General features: G+C 50.0%; 1 protein-coding gene across 5 annotated transcripts in view; it reads left to right on the forward strand.

Moving 5' to 3' along the window:
* TBCK (TBC1 domain containing kinase) overlaps positions 1-25,806 on the forward strand; it is a 1,465,497-nt gene that overhangs the window by 927,909 nt on the left and 511,782 nt on the right. For all 5 annotated transcript variants that reach the window (XM_078676605.1, XM_078676609.1, XM_078676607.1 and 2 more), the window contains one exon: positions 11,160-11,335. In XM_078676605.1, coding sequence (XP_078532731.1) covers positions 11,160-11,335 — 176 coding nt within the window. The remainder of the gene's footprint in view (positions 1-11,159; positions 11,336-25,806) is intronic.

Genomic DNA, 25,806 nt, shown 5'->3' on the forward strand with positions numbered 1-25,806 from the left:
CCCCCAAGCACTTGTGAATGAGAAATCCCGGCACACCGCCCCATACTTATGCCAAGTTTGCTGCCTGAGGTTATGGATTCCACAGATTGGTTTCAGGATGTTCCTTTCTTTTTACGTATTCCTCCCTCACTAGTCAAGCCACAGCCTTTATCCTCTCTTGTCAGCAGGAAGGTGAGTTGGTGCTAGTAGCATATGGTCAAACCCAGAACAGACACAAAAGAGGGCAGGGCTTACTCACCTGTTGGGGATAACAAGTCTGGGAAGAATGGAGCATGAAGGGGGCAAAGAGTCCCTGTTCTTTTGTTCTTTAATTAAGCGCTGTTTCCTATCCTGCACACCCTAGGGAGTGGTCCACTTCAACGGACCTCAGGAATGCTTAGGAGAAGTCCTGCATCTCACATTGCTGTCAGGCAGCCTCTGGCCAGCCTTCATCCAGACTCCATCTGTTGTACCATCCACAATCTGGAGACCATGGACTCCTGAGATGTAAGTCAAACAGCACCTATCCTCCTTGTCCATCCTGCTACTCGTATGGCGTTAACACACTTGCAACATTCATATTGCACACAGATGGAGTGAAGGCCCTGTTACTGAGTACTGGCAGACCATTTCAAACAGTAGGCAGATTTACCATGCAGGCAACAGATAAGGAGGTTTGTGCTGCAGGCAAAATATGTTGCTGCCACCACTATCATTCCTATTCTGCTCAGTGAGCTGATGGTAGTGATGCTCAGAAATGGCACCTCATATTTACCTCTTGACAGCAGATGTCCACTAGGGTTTTTTTCCCAGCAAACCATACGTTTAGGCCAAACAAATCAAAAATGTCCAGAGACTATCTACATGGAAAACTCAGGGCGGTGCCGCATGTTCTCTAGGGCCTTGCAGGGGACATTTTCATCAAAACCTTCCTTTTCTTCACCACATGTTTCATGAGCACAGTCACATCTGCAAGTGCCAGACTCGTTATCGACCTTTGCTCATCCAATAATGTATCACTTTCGTCAACAGTCCTATTGGTAGACTCCTTTAATTCCTCCATATCTAAGATTCTTTACTTCTCCTGAGTGAATAGTGTAAGTGTGCACATTTTTCGGTACTTCAATGCTTAAACATAAAATGGTCATTCCCCATATGAGGGTTTTGTGCTGTGAATGTGACTCTAATTAGAAGTCCTGGTAGCTTATTTGATAGATCCCCTTACTCTTTGGCTTTCGATGTTGAGTACTGATCTCTCCATCCCTGACAGATTTAGGTCTCTCTGCTCTCTCCCTCTAAGCTCAAAATCCTAATAGCACACAAATGTGACCAGTGCTTTAGTTGGTTGTGAATTTGAAATTTTAACATAGCAATACTGTTGATTGGGTTTTAGAATTCCCCCAGTGGTATTTTCATTGATAGTCATAAACCATAGAATGATTCCCTGCTGTGTTTGGTGACCCCAGAGGACTTCAAAACAAATATATATGTATAGATAGGGTGAAAAGTCTAACATTGCCTCGTGTAGCAGAAGATCCTCAAAAGCCTATCAAAGACAAAGTGTTCTGAATTGTAGACTATATTACAACAACAAAAACAATCTTAAAACGATATTATGAGTGGGTACCTGGAACACTCTGTGTTGTTTTCAACTATTTTCTGAGACATTTTCTCAGAAAGGTGACTTGAGCTGCATGGACTAGTGTGTCGTCGACGTCACATATCACCACAACCCACCTTTTTTGCACTTCAATCTCTTTATTGCTATGTATTATGTTGTTTTATTGACAGCCATATTCATCATCATTAATATGTGTACGTAATACTCATACAATACAATTGTCATTTTTGAACAAAACATACTTTGTCTTTGTGGTGTGTTCCATATATCCCAATTTGGTTCTTGAATAGTGTTGTTGAACCATTTTTTATACTACGTATGTAATGTTTTGAACATACATTGAACAAAGGAATTGTTAGTCCCCCGACAGAACCACTTCTTTACATATCACTTTGCTGACAGGCTCTACTTCAAGAGTCTCCCCAGTGTATAATAATAGTGCCTTTCATGATATTTTGATACAAGGTGTCAAAACTTAAAAAATATGAAGACTCCTCACACAACATTGTGAAATTAAAAATTTTATGAAATGAAATTGAATTTATTGAACACACTAAACTCAAGGGTGTCAAAGCGCTGAGACATGTTGTGAAAGAAGGACCCTTTGTAGGAGAGCGGCACCGAGAAAAAGAACTACTCGTTGAAAGTAACAGAGAATATTCAAACCAAAGCCTCTAACAAGCATTACCTACCTTTGGTGCCAGGTCTGCTTGACTTGACAGAGAAAACATTTCTTACTCTAGCCATGATGACACCAGCAATCACCCACTTGTTAAAGGAGTTTAATCCACTGGAGGATTCTGAATTCTTAAGAGAAGACTAGAAGCTGAACACTGTCATGATCTCGGCAATAAGTATACATGCTAAACTCTACCCCTTTCTGCAGAGATCAGTGGCACTTCCCAACAGAGAGAGCAGTAGGATGAACATTGCAGGCAAAAAGATGTGTGGTTCCGAAAGCACAGCTCTGAAAACTATTAGAACGACTGCCTTTCTATGTCATTATCATTGTGAAAATGGGAATGGCTAACATTTTTAGTGGGTATCTGCCAAGACATCGCAGGCAAGATTTTGTGGAGATAGTTTGAGAGCATGTCCTCATCTTGAGCGAAGTCCTCAGTGGAGCCACTGATTTAGTAGAATTGGCAGCTGCAGGTAACCGCATGAGATGACGTTACACCATACTACTTTGAACCCAAATATGCAACTTACATTTTCAGTGTCCACATTTCTGGCTCTTCCTTACCTGGCAAACACACTGACCAAGTGACAATGAAATAAGAGACTGAGACCCTAAAGGAGGGTGGAGTTAGAAGAGAAGATCCCAATTAAATCAAAGAGATTGCTGTTGTTATCCTTGACAGGGGGTTTAATCTGCTCCTCCTTCATATCAATAGCAGCAGCAACATCAGGAGGTCCAGAGATATATCCACCAGCCTAGGAGAGAATCAAGTGATAAGTTGGCACTGTCTGCCAACTCTTCAGGGCACCCACCCTACAATGATCACTAAGTACTCCTCTGCCCCGCCTGTTAACTACTCCAGTTGGGGGCACTATATCTCGCTATATAAGAGTGGCAAAAAATCATGATGACAAGTGGGAGTTGGCTATTTTAAAAAATGCTACTCACTAGATTTCAAAACACATCCACCTGCTACTCCATCAAAGCCAGCATTGAAATTCCATCTAACCCATCAATTAAAGGAGACCTCTAGGTTGTTATGAAAACAAGCAGTAGAACCATTTACCCCTCCTCATGGAATAATGGAATTTACTCAAGATACTTTCTGGATCAGAAAAAACGTCTGCTGAAGGAACACAAACCAATCTTAAAACATCGCTTGGCCAACAAACGGATCAAAGGAGAAAATCTTTGGATTTTTAATGGATTAGTCTAATCGCAGAGTCTTCAACTTGCTGAACCTCCCTAGGCACCAGACTGGATCCAGATTCTTTAGCAAAAGCTTCTGTGTGCTGGCAGGTGATGCCATTGACCTCCGTCGCTACTCTGTCCACCCTCCGGATATGAAGACACAGAGCCGCTCCTTGTTCCTTTCGTTCCATTTTGCTGCAATCTTTGACGTGGATTCGGAGCTTAGCTTATTCAGTTTTCAAACTCTGAGTTTTCTTCTCTAAACATTTTGGCAGTGTGCAAGGATGACTCCTTTGCTGTTGGTTCTGACTGTTGTTTCTTTAACAGCACCGCCCCGGGCTCCAGTGACACTGGATTCCACTCAGAATCTATGGTGTATTTGGAACAGAATTGGCTGGGGCACGCCATATGACGATGTATTCCGTCAACAGAGCTCAACACCAGATCACTCTCTGCCTGTCCCCTTGCCTCATTGACCGTATTTAGGGAGGATTGAGACCCTCTCTGACTCCATCTCTAATGCTTTTCAGGGTCTTGAGAAATGAATGTTACCCACAATGAATTGGCAATGAGGAGGACCATTTACTCTACCTCACTACATTGATGCTGCCTGTATCTTGACCTACAAAACACCAAAAGCTTGGACACTTCACCAAAGATGGAACCGAATTCGCCCTTAGGGACCCATTCAAAATAAAAATGTTTCTTTTGATGTGGTAGTGAAAAGAGCCAGTGAGGTGCTGGACTTGAAGTTGCCTACACTGGAGACTAAAGCTAATCGTCTGACAGAAAGCTACTTTGGAGCCATTTTTGCAATACCGTGAACCTTTAACTGAGACCCTTATGACGACCTTGTCCAAGCAATGCCCTATTCTCCTACCCCAGAGTGAGTTGCCTAATTGCAAAACGGCTTAGGGTTCCCAACTTTCCTAACTTGGCATCCTTTTAAAAGGAGTCTTCTAGTTCAGGTCTCTACAAGCAAATTGCATCCCATTTCTTTTACCACTGTTCCACTGGACAAAGAATCAAAGAAAATAGACATTTATGTCAGCATTGTTTTTTCATCGTCTGACCAGGTGCACCAATCCTTATATTTAGTTTCTCTTGTTACGCTACGCCCACACCCTCTGGGATATGGCAAGTGATATTTTGCCCAAAACGTCCACAGTTCATTTGCACAGGTGCTACAGGATGTCCAGGATGTGGAAAAGTATATTTTGAGTTCTAACCTGAATATCACCGATTTGTGTTGTCTAAACTAGAAGTCATTTCTCTTTAGCCATGTTTCTTCTCAAATTCTTCATTGCTACCTCATCTCTTACGAAGATATATTATGTTAGTTGCTATTGTTTTTCTATATATTCTCATTAGCTCCACCTTTCTACCAGACTTCTGTGGAGTGGGGAAACTGGCTGTAACTGGCATCAGGGGTGTGAGACAGTACTTTGTTGTAGTTGTGTTATTGCGTCCAGTGGGTGAGGCCTTTGTGGCTCCTTGGCCAATGTCCCTCTGGTGCCCAGCTGGGGATGATGTGTAATTCCAGTCTGATGCCTGGTCAGATTTCAAAAGATTATGAATCTGCAGAAAGACAGTTTCCAACCAAAAATATCAGAAGGAGACACGTTAGTGATAGATTCCTTACCTTAGAATATCCCCAAGCGTCAGACTGGATCCGGAATTTTTTTGCGTAGCAGTACCCTTGCGCGTCGGTAGGCGTCGTCTGCGGCTCCGCGTCCATCGTCGGCGTCGTGGGCGCCGTGATGACGTCGTCGGAGTACTTAGACACCGCCTCCGCGTGCTGACGTCAGTTCTTCTTTTTTCCGCGCCAGCAGCGCAGATCCGGAAAAAGAGGTACCTTAGTCACATTTTAACTCAAACTTTTTTGATCTTTTGATCATCCTTTTCGAAGTCTTCGACTCCGAACGGTGCCGGTAGGGATGCCAGGTTTTAAGCCCTGTGAGGATTGCGACCGGCTGATGTCGGTCACCGATCCTCACCGTCGTTGTCTCCACTGTCTCGGCGTCGACCACGACGACAAGACCTGTTCCGACTGCCGGGCCTTGACTTCGAAGGCTAGACGGGAGCGGTCCCGTAAGCGGCTCGAACTCCGGCAGTCGGCCCCGCGCCAAGAGAGGTCCCGGTCCGGACAGAGGTCGAGGGAGAGGAGCCATCGGAGCTCCGGGAGTCGACATCACTCCTCCGGGTCGAAGTCGTCAGGTAAGCACAAGAAGTCGAAGAGACGTCATCGCTCTTCCGACTCCCCCCGACGCTCGCGCGACGCGGCCGGGGGTTCAGGTGGCACCCCCCACGCGGCTCCGTCGGAGTCGCAGGCGCCGCGTCCGGCTTCATACCCTCCGGTCCCTGGGCCTAACACGGCGCCAGAGGAGATCGAGCGGTTCCTCATGGCCATGAGGTCCCTCTCTCCTCGACGGGCTCCGTGGCGCCTTCGGGCCCAGCAGACCCGTCTGGGGGTCCTAGCGGATCGGCGGCTTCGGCCCCGAAGCCGTCGGGTGCTTCAGCTCCGACGCCGCCGGCGCCTTCGGTTCCGGATCCGGGTCGCCGGCGGTGGACTTAACGACCTCCCCGGCGCCGGCCCCTCAGGTGTCGCCCCCGGCGCCGTCCTCGGGCGGCGCCGTCCCCGATGCCTCCCTCGACCCGGTTCCGGCGCCAGAGCGGCGCCGCTGGGCGCCGCTCCAGACGCCGTTCGGAGAGTTCACTTTCCATGAACCGGCCCCATCCCTTGCTAACCCTGAGTACCAGAAGATAGGTGATGAGGAGGATTGGGAGGGGTCTGAGGACCCTCTGGCACGGGAATGCCAGTCTCAAGAGGACTGGGCAGGTGAACTTGGGGAGGCCAGTGGTATAGACACTTCGCCTGACACTGGCTTTGTCTCACCTCCTACCGTGGCTACGGATGAGGGGGCAACCTATAGTGTGGTGTTGATGAAGGCAGCCAAGGCCTTGGGCCTTGAGCTCCCCGTCGCGGCCGTGAGTACTAACCTCCTCACTGAGGTCCTTAAGCCGCAGTCATGCTCAGCCGAGCCTCTGCTGCCGTTTAACGAGGCCTTATCCGACGTTCTTTTGGGCACTTGGTCCAGGCCCGCTACGGTTTCGCCCGTAGATAGGAACGTGGCCAGACGCCACTGCCCGGCCCCGGGCGACCCATGTTTCCTGTCCACCCACCCCACCCCGAGAGCCTGGTCATCCAGGCCTCCAATTCCCAGACCGCATTCCCGTCGGCTCCGCCGGACAGGGAATCCAAGAGGTACGAGCAGTACGGTAAAAAGATCTTCTCCTCCCTTAGTCTGGGACTGCGGTCTTCCAACACCGCATGCCTCTTGGGCCGCTACACCCACTCTCTGTGGGATACGGTTGCGGAAGTGCTGCCAAAGTGTCAGTTGGAGGTACGGGCCAAACTCTGCCAAGCCCTTGTGGAGGGCCGGGATGCAGCCAGATATTCTATTCGGTGTGGGCTGGATACCACTGACTCACTAGGTAGAGCGATGGCAACGACGGTGGCGGTCAGACGCCACGCCTGGTTGAGGTCCGCCAACTTTTCGGCCGATGTCCAAAACACACTGATGGACATGCCGTTTGATGGCCGTCGCTTATTTGGCGACAAGGCAGACCATGCGCTTGAGCGCTTTAAGGACTCCAGAGCTACGGCCAAGTCCTTGGGCCTCTCGGCCCGTGCCAGCAATTGGCTGCTTTTCACTCCTTTCGTGGCCACGGAAGGGGTGTACCCACACGTGCTGCCAACCACGCTCCGCAGGGTAATACCCAACGCGGTGGCGGCCGTGGAAACCGCTGTGGGGGCGGTTGGGGACAACGGCGAGGTCAGTCCACACCTTCCCCCGCAGCATCCGCCTCAAAACCCTCCTAGTCCGTGCTTTCAGGCCCATGTGACGCCAGTGGGGGTCAGGGTTCGCCATCACCTCCTCCACTGGCGCACCGTCACATCGGACAGGTGGGTGCTGCAGATCGTCCGAAGGGGCTACTCCCTCCCCTTCAAGGCGACTCCTCCAGCCATGCCACCGCAGAACCACCGTGTATCGGGGGATCATTTGCGACTTCTGCAGGAGGAAGTTACGGCCCTCTTGGCCAAGGGGGCCATCGAGCGCGTTCCTGGTCCAGAAGTAGGGTGTGGTTGCTACTCCCACTACTTTCTAGTACCCGAATAGGGCAAAGGGGGCCTACGCCCTATCTTGGACCTACGGAACGTCAACGGCTTCCTCCGGAAGGAGAAGTTCAAAATGCTGACACTGGCTCAGGTCTTAGCTGCCCTGGACCCAGGAGACTGGATGGTAGCGTTGGACTTGCAGGATGCTTATTTCCACATCCCCGTCCTGCCGGCCCACCGGCGCTACCTGCGGTTCACGGTTGGCCACGAGCACTTTCAGTATACCGTGCTCCCCTTCGGCCTTACAGCGCCTCACGGGTGTTCACAAAGGTGATGGCGGTGGTCGCAGCTCATCTGCGCAGGTTAGGGGTTTCAGTCTTCCCCTAACTCGATGACTGGTTGTTGAAGGCAGGCTCGCCCCAGACAGTCGTCAGCCACCTCCAGACTATGGCAGATCTCCTGCACCAGCTGGGGTTCTCCATCCATGTGCCGAAGTCACACCTGTGCCCCTCTCAGAAGCTCCTCTTCATCGGAGCGGTTCTCGACTCGGCACGGTTTCGGGTTTATCCACCCGAACAGCGGGTCCGGGATATTCAGGCTCTGATTCCCATCTTTCAGCCGTTATCATGGGTCTCGTCAGGTTGACGATGCGGCTTCTGGGGCTGATGGCCTCCTGCATCCTACTGGTGCATCACGCCAGGTGGCGGATGCGGGCTCTGCAGTGGGACCTGAAGTTTCAGTGGGCCCAGCATCAGGGCAACCTGTCCGACCACGTCCTGATCTCGGAGGGCTCTGCGAGACAGCTGCAGTGGTGGCTCACGGACCGCGATTGGGTCAGCGGCAGATCCCTCTCCCTTCCCCAACCGGAGCACGTAGTTGTGACGGACGCGTCCCTCCAGGGCTGGGGAGGCCACATGGGAGAGGCGGAGATCAGAGGCCTCTGGTCTCCGGCGGAGGCCCGGCTCCACATCAACCTGTTGGAGTTACGGGCGATTCGTCTAGCACTGAAGGCATTCCTCCCCTCTGTCTGGGGGAGTGTAGTGCAGGGGTTCACGGACAACACCACCGCCATGTGGTACTGCAACAAACAGGGCGGGGTGGGGTCGTGGACCCTTTGCCAAGAGGCTCTGCGGCTCTGTCAATGGCTGGAACGCCAGGGCGTGACCCTGGTGGCTCATCACCTGGCAGGTTCTCTGAACGCCAGGGCGGACGAGCCAGCCGTCGGTGCATGATGGATCACGAATGGCGTCTGAACTCTGACGTGGCGCAAGGCCTCTTTCAGCAATGGGGAGAGCCTTGGTTAGATCTATTCGCCACCGAAGAGAACGCGCAATGTCATCAGTTCTGCGCGTTGGAATTTTCCAAGGCGGCACTCGCTCGGAGACGCTTTTCGTCGCGAGTGGAGTTGCGGTCTATTGTACGCCTTTCCGCCTATACCACTTCTGCCCAGAGTGCTGAAGAATATCAAGCGCAACCGGGCCCAAGTCATCCTTGTGGCTCCGGACTGGGCACAAAGGTACTGGTATCCAGAGCTACTCAGTATGTCAGTCGATCCCCCGGTTCGTCTGCCTCTTCAGGAGGACCTTCTGTCGCAGCAGCAGGTGACAGTCCTCCACGCGAACCTGTCCAGTCTCCACCTCCATGCTTGGAGATTGTGCGGCGACAGTTGAGGCCATTTGACTTGCCTCCTGAAGTCTGTAACGTCATTCTGGCAGCCAGGCGTCCCTCCACAAAGTCGGTATACGCCTGCAGGTGGAACAGATTTGTGGCATGGTGCACAGCAAAAGCTGTGGATCCTCTTGCTGCTCCTCTCTCTGAGGTTCTTCTCTTCCTTCTTTCTCTTGCCCAGCTGGGCTCTGCTCTGGGCACTATCAAGGGCTACCTTTCTGCCCTTTCAGCCTTTCTGAGGCTGCCTGATCAACCTTCTTTGTTCAAGTCCCCTATTGTAAATAGATTTCTAAAGGGCATCACACACACGTTCCCTCCTGTTCCGTTTGTGATGCCTCAGTGGGACTTGAACCTTGTTCTTACGTTTTTGATGTGCGCTCCCTTTGAGCCACTTCACAACTGTCCTCTCCGCCTTCTAACTCTGAAGACTGCTTTCCTGGTTGCCATCACCTCTGCCAGGAGAGTGAGTGAGCTCCGGGCCCTTTCTTGTACTCCTCCTTTCCTTTCTGTCCATCCGGACAAGGTTGTGTTGCATACAAAGCCATCTTTCCTGCCCAAGGTTGTCACAGCCTTCCACATCAGGCAGTCCATCACCTTGCCAACCTTCTTCCCGCCACCGCACCCCTCTAAAGAGGAAGAGCGGCTCCACCGTCTGGACCCAAAACGTGCGCTCTCATTCTACTTGGATCGCGCACGCCAGTTCCGGGTAGATGACCAACTCTTTGTTGGTTACGTGGGCGCTAAGAAGGGGAAAGCGGTGCACAAGAGGACCATCTCCCGGTGGATCATCTTGTGTATCCAGGCATGTTACTCCTTGGCTAAGAAGGAGCCCCCTGTTGGATTGCGGGCTCATTCCACCCAAGCCACGGCGACTACCACTGCCCTGGGCCGGGGATTGCCCTTACAAGACATCTGTCGGGCAGCTACGTGGGCCTCGCTGCACACGTTTGCAAGGCACTACTGCCTGGACAGCCAAGTCCGGAGGGATAGCTTCTTTTGGCCGTTCTGTCCTCAAGGACTTTCTGGTGTGATTATTGGTTCGCAGACCCACCACCGGGGTTGGTATTGCTGGGGTATCTATTCTAAGGTAAGGAATCTATAACTAACATGTCTCTTTCAGATGCACAAGTTACTACTTGTGTAACGATATATCTGTAAGAGACATTAGTTAGTGATAGATTCCGTACCGACCCACCCATCCTCCCCGTTCTGCGAACCGATATCTAGGGTTAGGGTTACCCCCTTTCAGGGCCCTAGTTTCAATGGCACCAGTGTTGGTTTTTAACATGGCTCAGCGCTTGTGGCGCGGAAAAGCTGTGTCTAAGAACTGACGTCAGCACGCGGAGGTGGCGTCTAAGTACTCCGATGACATCATCACGGCGCCGACGACGGACGCGGAGACGCAGACGACGCCTACCGACGCGCAAGGGTACTGCTACGCAAAAAAATTCCGGATCCAGTCTGACGCCTGGGAATAATCTAAGGTAAGGAATCTATCACTAACTAATGTCTCTTACAGGTATATCGTTACACAAGTAGTAACTTGTGCATTAAGTAAGGTAAATAACTTGCTCATCTTATTCTTCAGTATTTCTCGTAATACTCATGCTGGACGAACACATTTTGGGTGGTATGGTGTTAACATTGCTGCCATTTTATAATTTTCTCTGCTTTAATCTGTAGTTCTTGTCGCAGGAGTGAAATCAACCACATTAGTAGGGTCAAGAAAGGTGGTTTTGTGGAGGACAATTTGTCCGTAGTGGAGGATGCACGGTCATAGACAGTAGCGTGACTTGATTTAGCATGTTAAAATCTATTATGTTCACTTCCAGAAATTGCTACGAATGCCGCCAAGTAAAGGCTTATTGGTTTAGTCACTTTCATTTAATATCATTTAGAAATCGACATTGAACGTTGTGTCCGTGAATCGATCAACCTTTTCTGCTGGACCCCAAAGAGTGCAACCTTTAGACAGCATGCACAGCCACCAAAGCAAGGCAGTGACAGTAATGGGATGAACAGGCCCTCTTCCCACTTCTCAACAGAATTCCAAGATGCACCAAAGGCTGACCTGGTAAGTGCTTCTTTACATGTTGTTCTTTTGCTACAGTTAATGGGAAGTAGTGTGGCCAATGTGGGAAAGCAGACAAGATGTGCCATGACCTCATTGTTCTTTTGCTCCCCGTTAATGTGGACTATGTCAGAGTGGGGAAATGCTTGCAGAGTCTCCTGTTTTTCATCCACTACTCATCCGCTGCTGCTTCCATTACCCCGCTCTGACTGATCTACTCACCATCCACCATCACTGCCATTCTGTTGCACTCTACATTTTGCTCTGCTGTCTTTCCCTACCCCGGTCTTCATCCTATCACTACTCCTTGCACCTTGATTGTGTTACCACATCTTCCCTCTCTCTGTCATTTAGGCACCATGCCCATTACTCTCTACTCATTATTCCTCCTCACCTCTCTATTTTCCCCAGTCTCTACCCATCACTCTACCTCACCCCTACATCATTGAAAGGTGCTCAACACAGCACACCCATCTACTTCGAACCGGTTTCGGTTTTTAAATTAAAGAAACCAGTCAGAGTTTCCAGTTCCGTTAAGCCGGTTCCTTGCATATTTGCTGCCTTTTGTCGATCTTTGATGTAACTCTTGTGGCTCTCCTCCTCATGGGCCCTCTGCTGCTTCCAAGAGTTTATTAGATATGGTGTTCTGGCCTCCTGACCATCTCGCAGGTTCACTTCTCCATCAGCACTTTTGTGTCTCACACTGAAGCTGCTATTGACATCCCCTGCGCTGGCAGAGCCTCTTCTGGAATCAAGTCCAAAGTCTGTTTGAATTGTTCATTAATCAGAGGAGATCCTTGTTTGTGACAGAATGAAGGCCAGACATGCTCTGTGGACCAACCTTTGTCATATCCTCTTCCGGGGCCCAAAGATTTGCCCCCTGTGAAGGTTTTTTTGGCTTATTCTGATATACTGGACATGCCAAAGTAGAGTTCGATTCCACTGATGAAGACAATACAGAGGATGATAAACTTCTTTGACCAGAGTTTACAAATGCTTGGCTTTCGCTTGATCTCCAAAAGACCATCGGTCTCAACACATCAAGAGACGGGACTGTTCTTTATGCTTTGGGGCCCCCTTCGAAAGAAGTTTGGTCATTGGTGGCTGTCGTATGGAAGGCAAAGGCGGCACTTGAATTGCCACTCCTCATTGTAGAATCCAAGCCTAAATTGATGACAGAAATATCACACCATCTTCTACAGCTTCTTAGACCCTTCTGCCTGTTTTTTAACAACTTTATTTTGATTTTTAAAATTAGAGTAACATCACAAGTAAAACCATGTCTCTCCGGTATTTCGCAGAACATCGTTCACAGATTATGCCATGGGATTAACATACATTACAATAAATTAAAATTCACGTGTGTGTGTGTGTATTTCAGTCAATTAATTAGACCAATTCACAGCCTATCCTTTCAGGATTTCAAGGCAATTTTAGAGCGTCATAGGTGCCAGGTTTTTCCTACGTCATATGTGACTCACCAGCCTTGGCTTTTAGCTAACAGCCTGTTGCACAGTGAGCCTTGCAGTTTCACTTTAACATGGCAAGAATGGGCTCAAAATTCATAGCTTGTGAATTTTACTAAAAATCCTGAACCGACATGTCTCACATGTCATGTAGCCATTTGTCAACTGCGAAAGTGAGATATTACAGCAGGAGGATAGGAGCTTGCCAATCGATTCGCAACATTTCCTCCAATCAATTGGCAAGCTCCTACCACCCTGCGTTAACGCCTCAGGTGTGCATGTGGGTGTAAATGGAAGGGGGATTTCTAAAGTTACATACATTAGTCTGACATTCAGTTTGCGTGGAGGTGTGTGGGACATGCTCCCTGTGCAGCAACCGACAGAAACAGTTTGTATCAGGAGAAGGGGACCAGCCCAACGACCTGAAAGGCACACTGCAGTGAGAGTCATAGCTGCCAAGGTTTCAGATTGGTTATGTGTGACATTTTCATAATTTCAGTGTTCTTATGAGTGACATTTAACCACTACAAGTGACACTTTCTCTCTGGAAAAATCAATCAATGAAGACGAGGGAAAGATAAATATCAGAAATTACACCCATTTGAGCAACGAGAAACTCTAGGAAGATCTTAAAGCTACTGCAAAGCACTAGAAATTGAATGGCACTAACCGACAGGACAGCTGAGGTTTGTTGTTCCGAACAGTGCAATTCATGACACCTCATGGACATTGTTGAAGGTATGTGCTTGGAGCTTGTATGTTAATTGCAGACAGTGCAACTCATGACACCTCATGGACAGTGTATGAGGTATGTGTGCTTGTTGCTGAGGTTTGTTGTTCCGGACAGTGCAGTGAATTACACCTCATGGACAGTGTCTGAGGTTTGTGTACTTGTAGCTGAGGTTTGCTTACCGGACCAGTGCAGCTCATGTCACCTCATGGTCAGTGTATGAGGTAGGTGTGCTTGTGGCTGAGGTTTGTCGCTCCAGACAGTGCAGCTCACGACACCTCTGTATTTATTTAGTCATGCCTTGGCTGAGAAACCAACAAATAGCGCCTTTGAGTGACCTTTACTCAGATTGTTTGCAGATTTGATGCCCCCTCGAAAGCCTGTAGATCTGCTCTATCGAGATGCCTTTGTATCCGACTTGTGTACGATTTCTCAGCATTAGCATGAGAGAAGCATGCCTGTGAAATGTGATGTCAGGTATAAAAGAGAAACGTGGATTTCTTGTGGGCAGTTGCCTAAATGTACATATGCGGTAATAATAAAGTATCAACCTTTATCAAACCATCAATACACACAAAACTGGAAAGTGGACCAAAAAAGCAACCAGTAAGGCACCAATCCTATGCAATCACCAATTGAAATTATTGAAATGCAAAAATAAGTTCTTGTGTGTAAATCCCCAAATGTGCCCCCTGTCCAAGAGCCCTTCCCTATTACCAGGGGCAACCAACCAAACTAAATCAGAGATGCACTACTTTGACAATATTCAAAAAGTCCTTTGAATAATAATTTCCTGCGGAGCTACGAAGCCGTTGTACAGAGGTCAGGTTTTTCTTTCCCTTTATTGGTTCTTTCTTTAAAGACAGACAGCCAACGCGTTTGGTCCTTAAAAACAGGACTTCTTCAGGGCAATGTAGAATCTATGCAGAGAATTTGAGGTGAATCAAAACGGTAATAACCCTGGCCAGATGGTATGTTGCGACAATGGTGGTAGTTAGACCCTTGCATCCCCCTCATCTATTCGAGCCAATCCATAATCCAATCAAAACGAAAGATGATAAAAGGTTGCGTGTCCTTTCATGTTCTTGATGCCACTTGGTAATTTGCAGCAGGATATAGAGCATGTGTGGTGTGATAGCCACAGCAATATATTGTCACAGTACAGTTCTTACTCCCTAGACCGTATCAAGAGTCTAGCAAGAGTCCTTGCTATATAGTAATCAAACGCTGCATCATGGATGGCGTTCTCCGGCCGCCCAATCAAAGCATCACACTGCGTAACAAATGTAAGCAATAAACTAATAAGCAAACCATGCATTTACAATGAATACATTATTATTGTGTGGGGGGTGCTAAAAAGCTGGAAAAACGCAAAGCACAGGATAATGGGCTCTGAAGGAGTGGTCATTCTGTATTGTGATATCAGGGCCTGGAGAAGGGGTGATAGTTGGGTCTTTGGATAACTGGCACAATAGAGAAGGGCAGAGTGTTCATTTCTGTGAAAACAGTGAATGTGATTGTGTGCGTGGGGGTGTGGCGGACCGGAATACCAAGCGCGGAGGCCGTATATAGTGGGCAATGTTTGATTTATTTCCGTATGGTTGCTCAAAACAGGGTGATTAGCAAGAGTCAATGATCCAGAAATGAAAGGCACGGCTCCACGGGAGGGGTCCAGGTCCGGTACCGATGTCAGCGGGCTCTCCGGGTCTTCTACTCTTGGGGATGTCCTCGGAGGTACCGGGAGAAAACAAAGAAAAGAAAGGAGCCGTTAGTCCTGCCGGACTTCTCTCGTCAAATCCCTGTTACCGGCACCGGGAAGTGTGAGGGGTAAGAAGACGAAAGTGAGGAGGGGTCGGAAGGGTCAGGATAGGGACGGACACAAGCAGGGTATCGAGAAGCAGTAGGGGTGTAGGGTGGTGGGACGTGAGGATTAAAGGGTTTATTTACAAAGTGGAGGAGTGCTTTACAAATTTTACACAGTGCTCCGAGTGACGACGTGAGCCTAAAGGGTAGTTCAAATATACAGAAAGGAATTATTTACACTGCACCTAATGTGCTATCAGAGGGGTTCCGTGTCACTCACCCGCTCCGCCGCAACTCTCCAAGTTGAGTTGCGGCCGCTCCCCAGCAACCTCCGGTGGACTCCACCAATCTTCGGACCAGTCTTCTTCCTCTTCGGTCGCCGTCTCCTTCGCCTCTCCGGTCGGGGTCTCCTGCCACAAGCTCAATCCGACGTCGGACTGTTTCCTGGTTCCGGCATTTCTAGTGTCCCGGTCACGTGAGGGGGAGGTACTTCCGGGGTCAGGTGGTAGTGCTTCCGTGTTTCCGCCGTTCCGGATTGGGTCCTGGAACAGAGGACAGAGGGTTGGACATTTGGTGGGTTGGGTTGCTACTATGGACGCTCTGGCCGGATTCTCTGTCGTACGGGAAGGACTGCAATACCGTGGTGTGTGACGGGTAGGTGGGGCCGCCGTATCACATCCCCTTCCCCTAGCTGTCTTTCTAGTACGGGTTTGGGCCATGGGATAACGGGAGAGAAAATCGGCATTGCCCTGTTCAGTCCCCTTACGGTGCAATGTCCGAAATCTGTATGGTTGCAGAGCTAAGAACCACCGGAGGACCCGGTCGTTATGTCCTTTATTACGGGCCATCCACTCCAGAGGGGCGTGGTCAGTATAGATGACAAACTCTCTCCCTTCCAGATAATACCTTAAACTTTCCACCGCCCATTTAATGGCCAATGCTTCCTTCTCTACCACAGCATAATTGGTTTCGCGGGGATACAGTTTACGACTCAGGTATAAAATGGGGTTCTCGTTCCCTTTTTCGTCTTTCTGTGACAGGACCGCCCCTAAACCCTGGTCCGAGGCGTCTGTCTGTAGGAGGAAGGTCCGTGAATAATCCGGACTGACCAATACCGGTTTGGAGGTTAATGCTGCTTTGAGTCGAGAAAAGGCTAACAGTAGGACAGGGTTGGGATTCTTTAGGAGGGTTTCTGTTTTTGTGGATTTCCTTAGGAGATCGGTGAGGGGAGCTGCAGTCTGGGAAAAATTGGGTATGAACCTGCGGTAATAACCTAATAGGCCTAGGAATGCCCGGAGGTCTTTTCGAGACTGGGGGAATGGAACGGATTGAACGGCCTCTACCTTCTTGGCCTGTGGACGTATCATTCCCTCTCCTAAGAGGTAGCCCAAGTACTTCACCGAAGTAGCTGCTAGCGTGGTTTTTGCAGGATTAATGGTGAACCCAAAAGAGCCCAGGGTCCCGACGACTTTGCTGAGGTGATCGAGGTGTTCCGCCCAACTATTGCTATAGATAACAATATCGTCGAGGTAGGCCCCGGCATACTCTGAGTGCGGCCTTAACACTTGGTTCATAGCCCTTTGGAAGGTGGCGGGTGCCCCGTGTAACCCGAAAGGTAATACTGTGAATTGGAATAAGCCGTCTGGGGTAGAAAAGGCAGTTTTCTTTCGGTCTTGGACTCTTAGGGGGATCTGCCAGTAGCCCTTGCAGAGATCTAACGTGGATATGTATCGGGCCTTCCCTATGCTCTCGACCATCTCATCGACCCGTGGAAGGGGATAAGTGTCGAAGGTAGATATTTTATTAACCTCCCTGAAATCTATGCAAAACCTCACGGACCCGTCAGGTTTAGGCACTAGAACTATGGGGGAATTCCATTCACTGACGGAAGGCTCAATGATCCCCATACCCAACATTAGTTCGGTTTCTTGTCTGATCACGTTTCTGCGGGCTTCAGGGACCCGGTAGGGTCGAAGCCGTACAATCTTACCCGGCTCTGTGTATATGCTGTGTTCTGTGATGGTCGTGTGACCTGGCGAGGAGGAAAACACTCTCTGTAGGGGTTGTAGGGTTTCTCGGAGACTCTGTCTCTGTTCTCCGGTCATCTCTGGGTCAAAGCATGACTCAAATAAGAGAGGGGTTAGAATGTCGCTGGTGGATAGGACGGGTCGGGGTCCTTCCCATTTTTTAAGAAGATTGACATGGTACACCTGTGTGGTGCCTCGAACAGGGTCGAGCTCTACTTCGTAAGTGACCGGGGTCACTTGGCGAAGAATCGCATAGGGTCCTTGCCACTGCCCTAACAGTTTGTGGTCTGATGAGGGTCTCATCAGAAGAACTAGATCCCCATTGTTAAAGGAGCGAGGTTTGGTACCCTTATCATATTGCCGTTTCTGGCTAGCTTGTGCGTTTTCCATATTCTGGCGGACAATGTCACGCAGCTGGGCGAGATGTGTTTTTAGATTTTCGACATATTCTGGCAGGGGTCGGGTTCTGTCAGGTTCGGCCTCCCATGCTTCTTGGGCCATGTCAAGAAGGGTGCGGGGTGGTCGACCATACAGCAACTCATATGGAGAATATCCGGTGCTGCTCTGAGGTTTGCATCGAATGGCAAACAAGGCCAACGGCAACATCTCCTCCCACCGCTTTGCCTCTAAGGCCAACATTTTCTTCAGTGTTAACTTCAGGGTGGCATTGTATCGCTCTACCAACCCATCTGTCTGGGGGTGGTAGGCGGAAGTGCGGATCTGTTTTATGCCGAGGTTTGAACAGACTTGTTTCATTAGGGACGAGACGAACGGAGTGCCTTGATCCGTGAGGATCTCCCTGGGAAACCCTACTCGTGAGAATATGGAGATGAGGGCTTTAGCTATGGTCTGTGTTGTAGGTTGGCGTAAGGGCACTGCCTCAGGGAAGCGAGTGGCGTAGTCCACCAGAACTAGGGCATAACGACAGCCACTGCGGGAGGGTAGTAAGGGGCCTATGATGTCCATTCCGACCCGGGTGAAGGGGATATCAATGAGGGGTAGAGGGAGTAAGGGAGCCCTGGGAGGTCGATATCTACTGTTTTTCTGACAGACTGGGCACTCTCTACAATATTGTCTGACCTCCTGATGTACTCCTGGCCAATAAAATTTCTCCAGGATGGACAGACTGGTTTTTTCGTCGCTGAAGTGACCCCCTAGGAGATGGCTGTGGGCAAGGAAGAGCACCTTCTCTCTAAAGGGTCCGGGAATCAATAGCTGAGGTGGTTGGTTTGGGTTCCCTTTTCTATAGAGTAGTCCGTTCTTTGTAAAGAAATAGGGACATACGTGAAGGGGGTCTTCCTGATCTAGGGCCTTTCCCCAGGCCTCTTGTAGGACGGGATCTTCTTGTTGCGATGCCCGGAATTCTCTATCTGTTTGCCATGGATGGACATCGGGAACCACCGGGTAGGCGGTGGTGTGGTTTCGCTTTTCTTGCCTCTTCTGATTACGGGATTTCCGGGCTTTGGTCGGATCTTCCGCCAGCGGTTGTTCCCCGGAAAAGGGTGCTTCTCCCCACCATTGGTTCAGGGAGTCTGTAGTATCCTGTACCAGCTTAGGGAGACCAGCATAATCACTCCCTAGGATCACTTGCTCAGGAAGGTTCGGTATCAGACCTACAGTGAGTTCAGTCCCGGGATCAGCTGGGTGCCGTACTCGCACCTGGGTGGTAGGGTATTTTTTTGTGTCTCCGTGTACGCATTGGATGGCGACGGTTCCTGTAGGTGATCTTGGTGGGGTCGGTAGGTCCTGGGGCCGTAGAACGCTCTGGCGACAGCCCGTGTCAGCCAAAGCTAGGAGTGGATGTCCGTCTACATACACGGGACAACGGAACGGTGGGGGTTTTCCCCCGGGTGTTGCACACACATAGTTCTGTACCAAGCCTATCTCCATGGGTTCGTCTTTCTGTGGACATACACGTGCTATATGTCCATAGCCACCGCAGTTGTAACACTGTGGACCCGGATTGGGTGGTCTGTATATGAGCGGTGGTGGCAGCAGGGAAGGTGGCTCCGTTTTCCTTGGAGGGGGGGGTCGCTGGGGTCTGACTGCATTGATATGCGCTCGGTGGGGATGGTCATCTCTGCCCCTGGATGTTTCTTGGGCTCGACTGTAAGCACTCGCGATCTCCACAGCGCTGTCGAGGGTGAGTCGTGCATGTTGTCGCACCCATTTTTGGGTGGCCGGATGTAGGGATGCCAGGAATTGCTCGAGATATATTTTTGCTAGGATGTCGTCCTTAGTGGAGTTGTCGGGACGTAACCATCGATTGGCGAGATCTTTAATCCGGAAGGATAGAGCCCTGGGGGTTTCTTGGGGCCCTTCCTTGGCTTGGCGTAATTTCACTCTATAGGTCTCGTCATCAATGCCCAACCTTTCCAAGATACACTTCTTGATGTCATCATAGGGTGTGTTGCCTTGTATGTTGGCTTGCTGATACGCCGCTTGGAGGTCTCCGGTTAGTAGCGGGCCCAAATATTGCCCCCATCGATCGGCTGGCCAGGAGGCGGCCTGTGCGAGTCTTTCAAAGTTCGTAAAAAAGTAGTCCGGGTCGTCGCCAGGAACATACTTTTGCAAGATTACTGAGGGGAGGGAGGTTATGGGTCGTTGTTGTTGTTGGCCGAGGACGTCCGTTAATTTACCCATGGCCTGGTCGTGAGCATCCCCTTGACCCTTGAGGACGTCATGCAGTTGCCCCCGGTCTTCCTCAGCAGTTTTCAAAAACTTCTCCATCAGTTTTCCCAACATCTCTTGGGACTCGGCCATTTTCTGTACGACGGCCTCCATGCCTCCGGATCCCACTTCTGACACCAACTGTGTGCGTGGGGGTGTGGCGGACCGGAATACCAAGCGCGGAGGCCGTATATAGTGGGCAATGTTTGATTTATTTCCGTATGGTTGCTCAAAACAGGGTGATTAGCAAGAGTCAATGATCCAGAAATGAAAGGCACGGCTCCACGGGAGGGGTCCAGGTCCGGTACCGATGTCAGCGGGCTCTCCGGGTCTTCTACTCTTGGGGATGTCCTCGGAGGTACCGGGAGAAAACAAAGAAAAGAAAGGAGCCGTTAGTCCTGCCGGACTTCTCTCGTCAAATCCCTGTTACCGGCACCGGGAAGTGTGAGGGGTAAGAAGACGAAAGTGAGGAGGGGTCGGAAGGGTCAGGATAGGGACGGACACAAGCAGGGTATCGAGAAGCAGTAGGGGTGTAGGGTGGTGGGACGTGAGGATTAAAGGGTTTATTTACAAAGTGGAGGAGTGCTTTACAAATTTTACACAGTGCTCCGAGTGACGACGTGAGCCTAAAGGGTAGTTCAAATATACAGAAAGGAATTATTTACACTGCACCTAATGTGCTATCAGAGGGGTTCCGTGTCACTCACCCGCTCCGCCGCAACTCTCCAAGTTGAGTTGCGGCCGCTCCCCAGCAACCTCCGGTGGACTCCACCAATCTTCGGACCAGTCTTCTTCCTCTTCGGTCGCCGTCTCCTTCGCCTCTCCGGTCGGGGTCTCCTGCCACAAGCTCAATCCGACGTCGGACTGTTTCCTGGTTCCGGCATTTCTAGTGTCCCGGTCACGTGAGGGGGAGGTACTTCCGGGGTCAGGTGGTAGTGCTTCCGTGTTTCCGCCGTTCCGGATTGGGTCCTGGAACAGAGGACAGAGGGTTGGACATTTGGTGGGTTGGGTTGCTACTATGGACGCTCTGGCCGGATTCTCTGTCGTACGGGAAGGACTGCAATACCGTGGTGTGTGACGGGTAGGTGGGGCCGCCGTATCACAGTGATTGAGGCCTGAAAGCTCTATAATGTGATAACATGATCTGGATACAGTAGGAGTGTTCTGCTGTTGGATAACCGGGTGTAGGAAAGTGCCCATTCTTGCATGGCTACCCCCCACTTTTTTCCTGACATTTGATGCAACCTGACTTGGTGTGCCTTGGGTCCCCATGGCCCGTGTTCATTCCCAAGCCTATACCTTTCTAGTCACAATTGCCACATCCCTTGTAAAAGGTATCATGGGTACCAGGGGCATTGTGACCAAGGAAGTCCTCTAAGAGCTGCAGCACGAATTGTGCCACACTTAGGGGCCCTGCACCTTAGCACCCACACACTGCCACTGCCGGCTGCATGTTTTGGTGCAGAGAAAAGTGAAGAGTCGACATGGCACACATCTCTGTGTGCCATGCCTGCAATCCACTGCCTGAAGCCTAGTTAAGTCAATACTCTAGCAGGGTGCACTAACCCTAATGTGATGGTACAGATGCTTGAGCCCTGTTTCCCTACAGTGTCTAAGTCCATTCTTAGACATTCTAAGTGTAGTAAAGCCATAAAGAGTATAAGGTCTGGGAGTTGGTCATTACGAATTCCACAGCTCCATAATGGCTTTACTAAAAACTGGGATGTTTGGTAGCAGACTTCTCAGCACATTAAACCCACAATGATGCCAGTGTGGGATTTAATGAAAAATGCACTCAGAGGGCACCTTAGTGATGCCCCCTGAAAATTGACCCACCGCGGTGTGGTTCCTGAATGGCTGCCCACCATTTGCCACTACCAGACTGGTTTCTGTACCCCTGGGTAGAGAGCTTCTACTCTCTGGGTCTAGAAACAAAGCCCATCCTTTGGCAGAGGTGTCATGCTTCCTCCCCCAGGATGGGCTGGGACCACGAAAGAGGAAACTTCAAAGGCCTGCCGCCTTTGAACGCTGTCCCTGCCTTTTGCTGCCCCCAGCAACTGGCTCCCACCAGTTCTGACCCCCACTTTGGGCAGGAGAATCAGCGGGAAATCCAAGCTAGGAAGAAAGGTGTGCCCACCTTTGCCAAACCCTACCGCTCAGGTGGGGGAGGCGAGGTGAAGCACACATCTCAGTCCCTTCCATCTTGAAGATGAGGGGACTGAGCCAATTTGGAAGAGGCTCATGCGCCCTCCCACTGGAGGGTGGCATAATAGGAGGTGTACCCACCCTAAGGAAGGGACCCATTGGTCCCAGCCTGCACACCTCTTTAGTGCCCCTAAATTTAGTATTTAGGGCAACCCTGAACCTTGCCTCCTCAGATTCAAGGAAGAAGGGCAGAAGAGCCGTGCTGACTCAGGAAGAAGAGGACACCAACTGCCTTGGCCCCAGCCCTACTGGCCTGTCCGTCTACGACCTGCCTACAGCAAGAACCCTGGCGAGTCCAGCAACGAGTCACCCCCAGAGCCCGGAGGACCTGCCCTACGACCTTCCTACAGACTATGTCTCACTTGAGCACCGGATTTTCGCAAAGACTCACCTCCAGAATATGGATTCCGGTGACTCCGCGATTCTGCACCACTCTGCACTCGACACCCACAGCCCGAGTTCAAGTGGCCCAACACCCCAACAAGATTTCCCCAGCGATCATGATCTGGGATCTGGTGATCCCAGACATGCCTCAAGCCGACACCTGCAGCCTCAACCTGAAGGGTCCCCCGATCGCGACCGGAGCTGGTAAGAAAACCCAATGCCAGAAGACTCCCCTGTGCGTAATGCCCCACGGCCTTGGGGGGACCAACTGACAGTGTCCAGGCATCCCCCAAGATCCCAACTTGCCACTCCAGCCGGTGTTGATTAAGGAAGTCTCCCTGTCCGAGCCTGCAGCATCTTTGCAAAACCGAAGGTCTCGATTGGAAAGCACAGGAACCCTGATGTCTGTTTTGCACCCTGCACCCGGCCACCAACGTGCCGCTGGTGGTGCAGCTCCTGTGCTGGTTGTTGGCCCCTGCAGTGCTGACCTTAACCCCAGGAGCTTTGCTCCCACACCCTAGTGGCCTGCTCGCCAACAGTCCCGAACCGAAAGCCCCATTAGCCCCATTGGCTACTATTGAGACCCTGCTCTCTGCACCTGGCTGCCCCAGTGCCACTGGTGGTGCAACTCGAGTACCCATCTAGACCTTGGAGAACCTTGTTCCTAACCCCCAAAACTCACAATCATAAGTCGTGGACTTACCTGAGAAACTGCTTACACTTTTTCACCATATAAACACATGTAAAGAGATTGTAGGCCTAAAAATGTCTGAGTGATGAACTGTGTTGTATAAAGAAAAGAGAATTCTATTGCAAAGTATAAAAAGTCGTACTTACCTTGTATGTAGAGATCCTAAGATGTGGTATCTAAGCATACCACACCAGCACTCCAAGTAATCCGAGAGTAACGAAAGGTAATTACTGTGTATTTTAAACTGTTTCCAAAGCATCTACAAACCTGTAACAATTGCAATTTCAAACACTACTGCACTTCCTTGAATTGTCTTACATTTGAAAGTATATTTCACTTACCTGTGCCAAGTTCTGCTTGGTTCTAAAATAAAACAGAAGTATACATTTTTTATACTTACCTAATTGGTCTGGATTCTGTCTCTGTGTGTATCAGTCCTTGATTGAGTGAATACAATAAATGCTTAACACACCCTCTGGATAAGCCATACTGCTCACCCACACTACCACAGAGAGAGCGGTTGGTACTTACCTAATTTAGCCTCTGCTATACCTCCCGGGACTCCCTGGACTCTGTGCACACAATACCTTACGTTGGTATAGTAGATACACAGAGCCAGCTTCCTACACCTGAGCTCTGAAGAAGGGCTGCATGTTCTTATATGGGGTGTGCAGGACTCTAGACCAAGGCTAAGTGTTCTGTCTCTGGAGAAATGTAGTATATAATACAGGCCCAAAACACTTTGCGCCCAAATCCGGAATCAAGTTGTGAAATAGGAATTAATACAATGGTTCTGTGGGTCGCGTGTTTTTATCAGGTGTATTCTCAAATTCCACAAGCTGTGAAGGACACGCTTCTCATAATAAATTAAACAGGAAAGACATTTCAAAGTGCATATCAATTATGTTCTTGTTTGAACTTGGCTAGTGAAACAATTAACAATTAGACGGAGCAGTGGAGGCCCCGGCCACGCGGGTTCAGCCAGCCTAATCATGACATAAATTAATACTCTGTCAACAACAATCAGCTGACTCGGACTGGCTCGAGTCGCTGCAGACTGCACTGGGCATTGGGCAAGCCTCAGGAGAGTGAGGCTGAGGCACATTATGTAGTTGTTCTAAACAAAACAAGAAGTGCGTTTGTTTTGTCATTTGTGCGTTATTTTGTGTAATTTAAAAGCCGCACTCTCTCTGCAGACAAGTGACGTGGCTGGTGCTGGCTTTGCTGACACAGGTGGTACACACTTTGAATGAATGTAAAGGTTTCAACTTCTAGAAAGTCACTGCTCCAGGTCCAACCCCCGCTCCTGTCATCATGCCCTAAATTAATAGCAGGCTCTACGCAGAGATGATGCACGTCTGGCACTGGAGAGAGGTCCACTGTGCTGTCAGTTAGCTGCAGCAGAGACTAGTATTTGTGTGGCTAGCGCTGCACACATGAATGCAGCGTCGTGTGTGTGTGTGTGCACAATTGGAAATGTGAGCGCTGTATTTATACCTTTTAACCCCTTCGACGCGGATGACAAAGCCAGCTCGTCATGGGCGTTACCTGCGCTACGCGCATGACGAGCTGGCTTTGTCAGAAACCGCGCGTTTTTCAAAATTCAGCGCACAGCGGGAAAACCCGCTAGCACGCATGCGGTTAATTCCGTCTGCAACTGAATGATTATGCCCCGCACTTGACTTTAGGGCGGCACACGTCCATTTTTTAGCAGCAAGTGTAGATGCTGCACATATTGTGAATGCAGCGTAGTGTGTGCGCAGCGTGAAGATTTCTTAGCATTACCCCAATCCGCCGGCAATTGAATGATTATGCCCAGGGCACAAGTCCTAAAAAAAGAAGTGGGGGGACGCGGTCACCGGAGGTGACGTCACGACAGGAAGTGACGTCACGAAAGGGGGCTCAGATCTCGTCCCAGAGAGGTCAAAAAGGTGAAGTCCAGCTGTTTGGCAGGGGGGACGACTTCCACCCTGTAAAATAAGTGGGGGGGGGAACGCCGTCCACCCGCGTGGTGCCCCGACTTGAGCCCTGATTATGCCCCTCAGGGCTAGGCACACTTCTTTTTTTTTTTGCTAGCTCCGCCAGCTCCCAAGTTTGGCGAGCTGAAGCGCACACGCTGCCTTCCACACTCGACTCTCCAGCAGATTATTGTAATTAATTAAGCAGCCAACGCTCTCCGGTCTGCAGCGCTTGCCAGGCACAGATGAGGAGGTGTTAGTATGCGTGACTTCACATTTCAGTGTGGTGATGCAGTACACCACACACTGAAATGCGTTAATCAAATGCCAGATGCGTGGTACTTGGCAGGGCTGGTGAGCTAAGAAGTCAGCTGAGCTCAGTATCAGGCTGTAACCAGACAGTCGACTGGTACGAGGGAACCAGACCCATCACTCAGTAAGAGAAGAACTGCAAGTTTAATTTTACTACTAGTAATTTTAGGACTGCGGAGGGGGCCGAGAACTGTGCACATAAAAAGACAATGACAGACCTATTGTTTT

Source organism: Lissotriton helveticus, chromosome 2_1 (assembly GCF_964261635.1).
Source record: "Lissotriton helveticus chromosome 2_1, aLisHel1.1, whole genome shotgun sequence".
NCBI classification, from domain to species: Eukaryota; Metazoa; Chordata; class Amphibia; order Caudata; family Salamandridae; genus Lissotriton; species Lissotriton helveticus.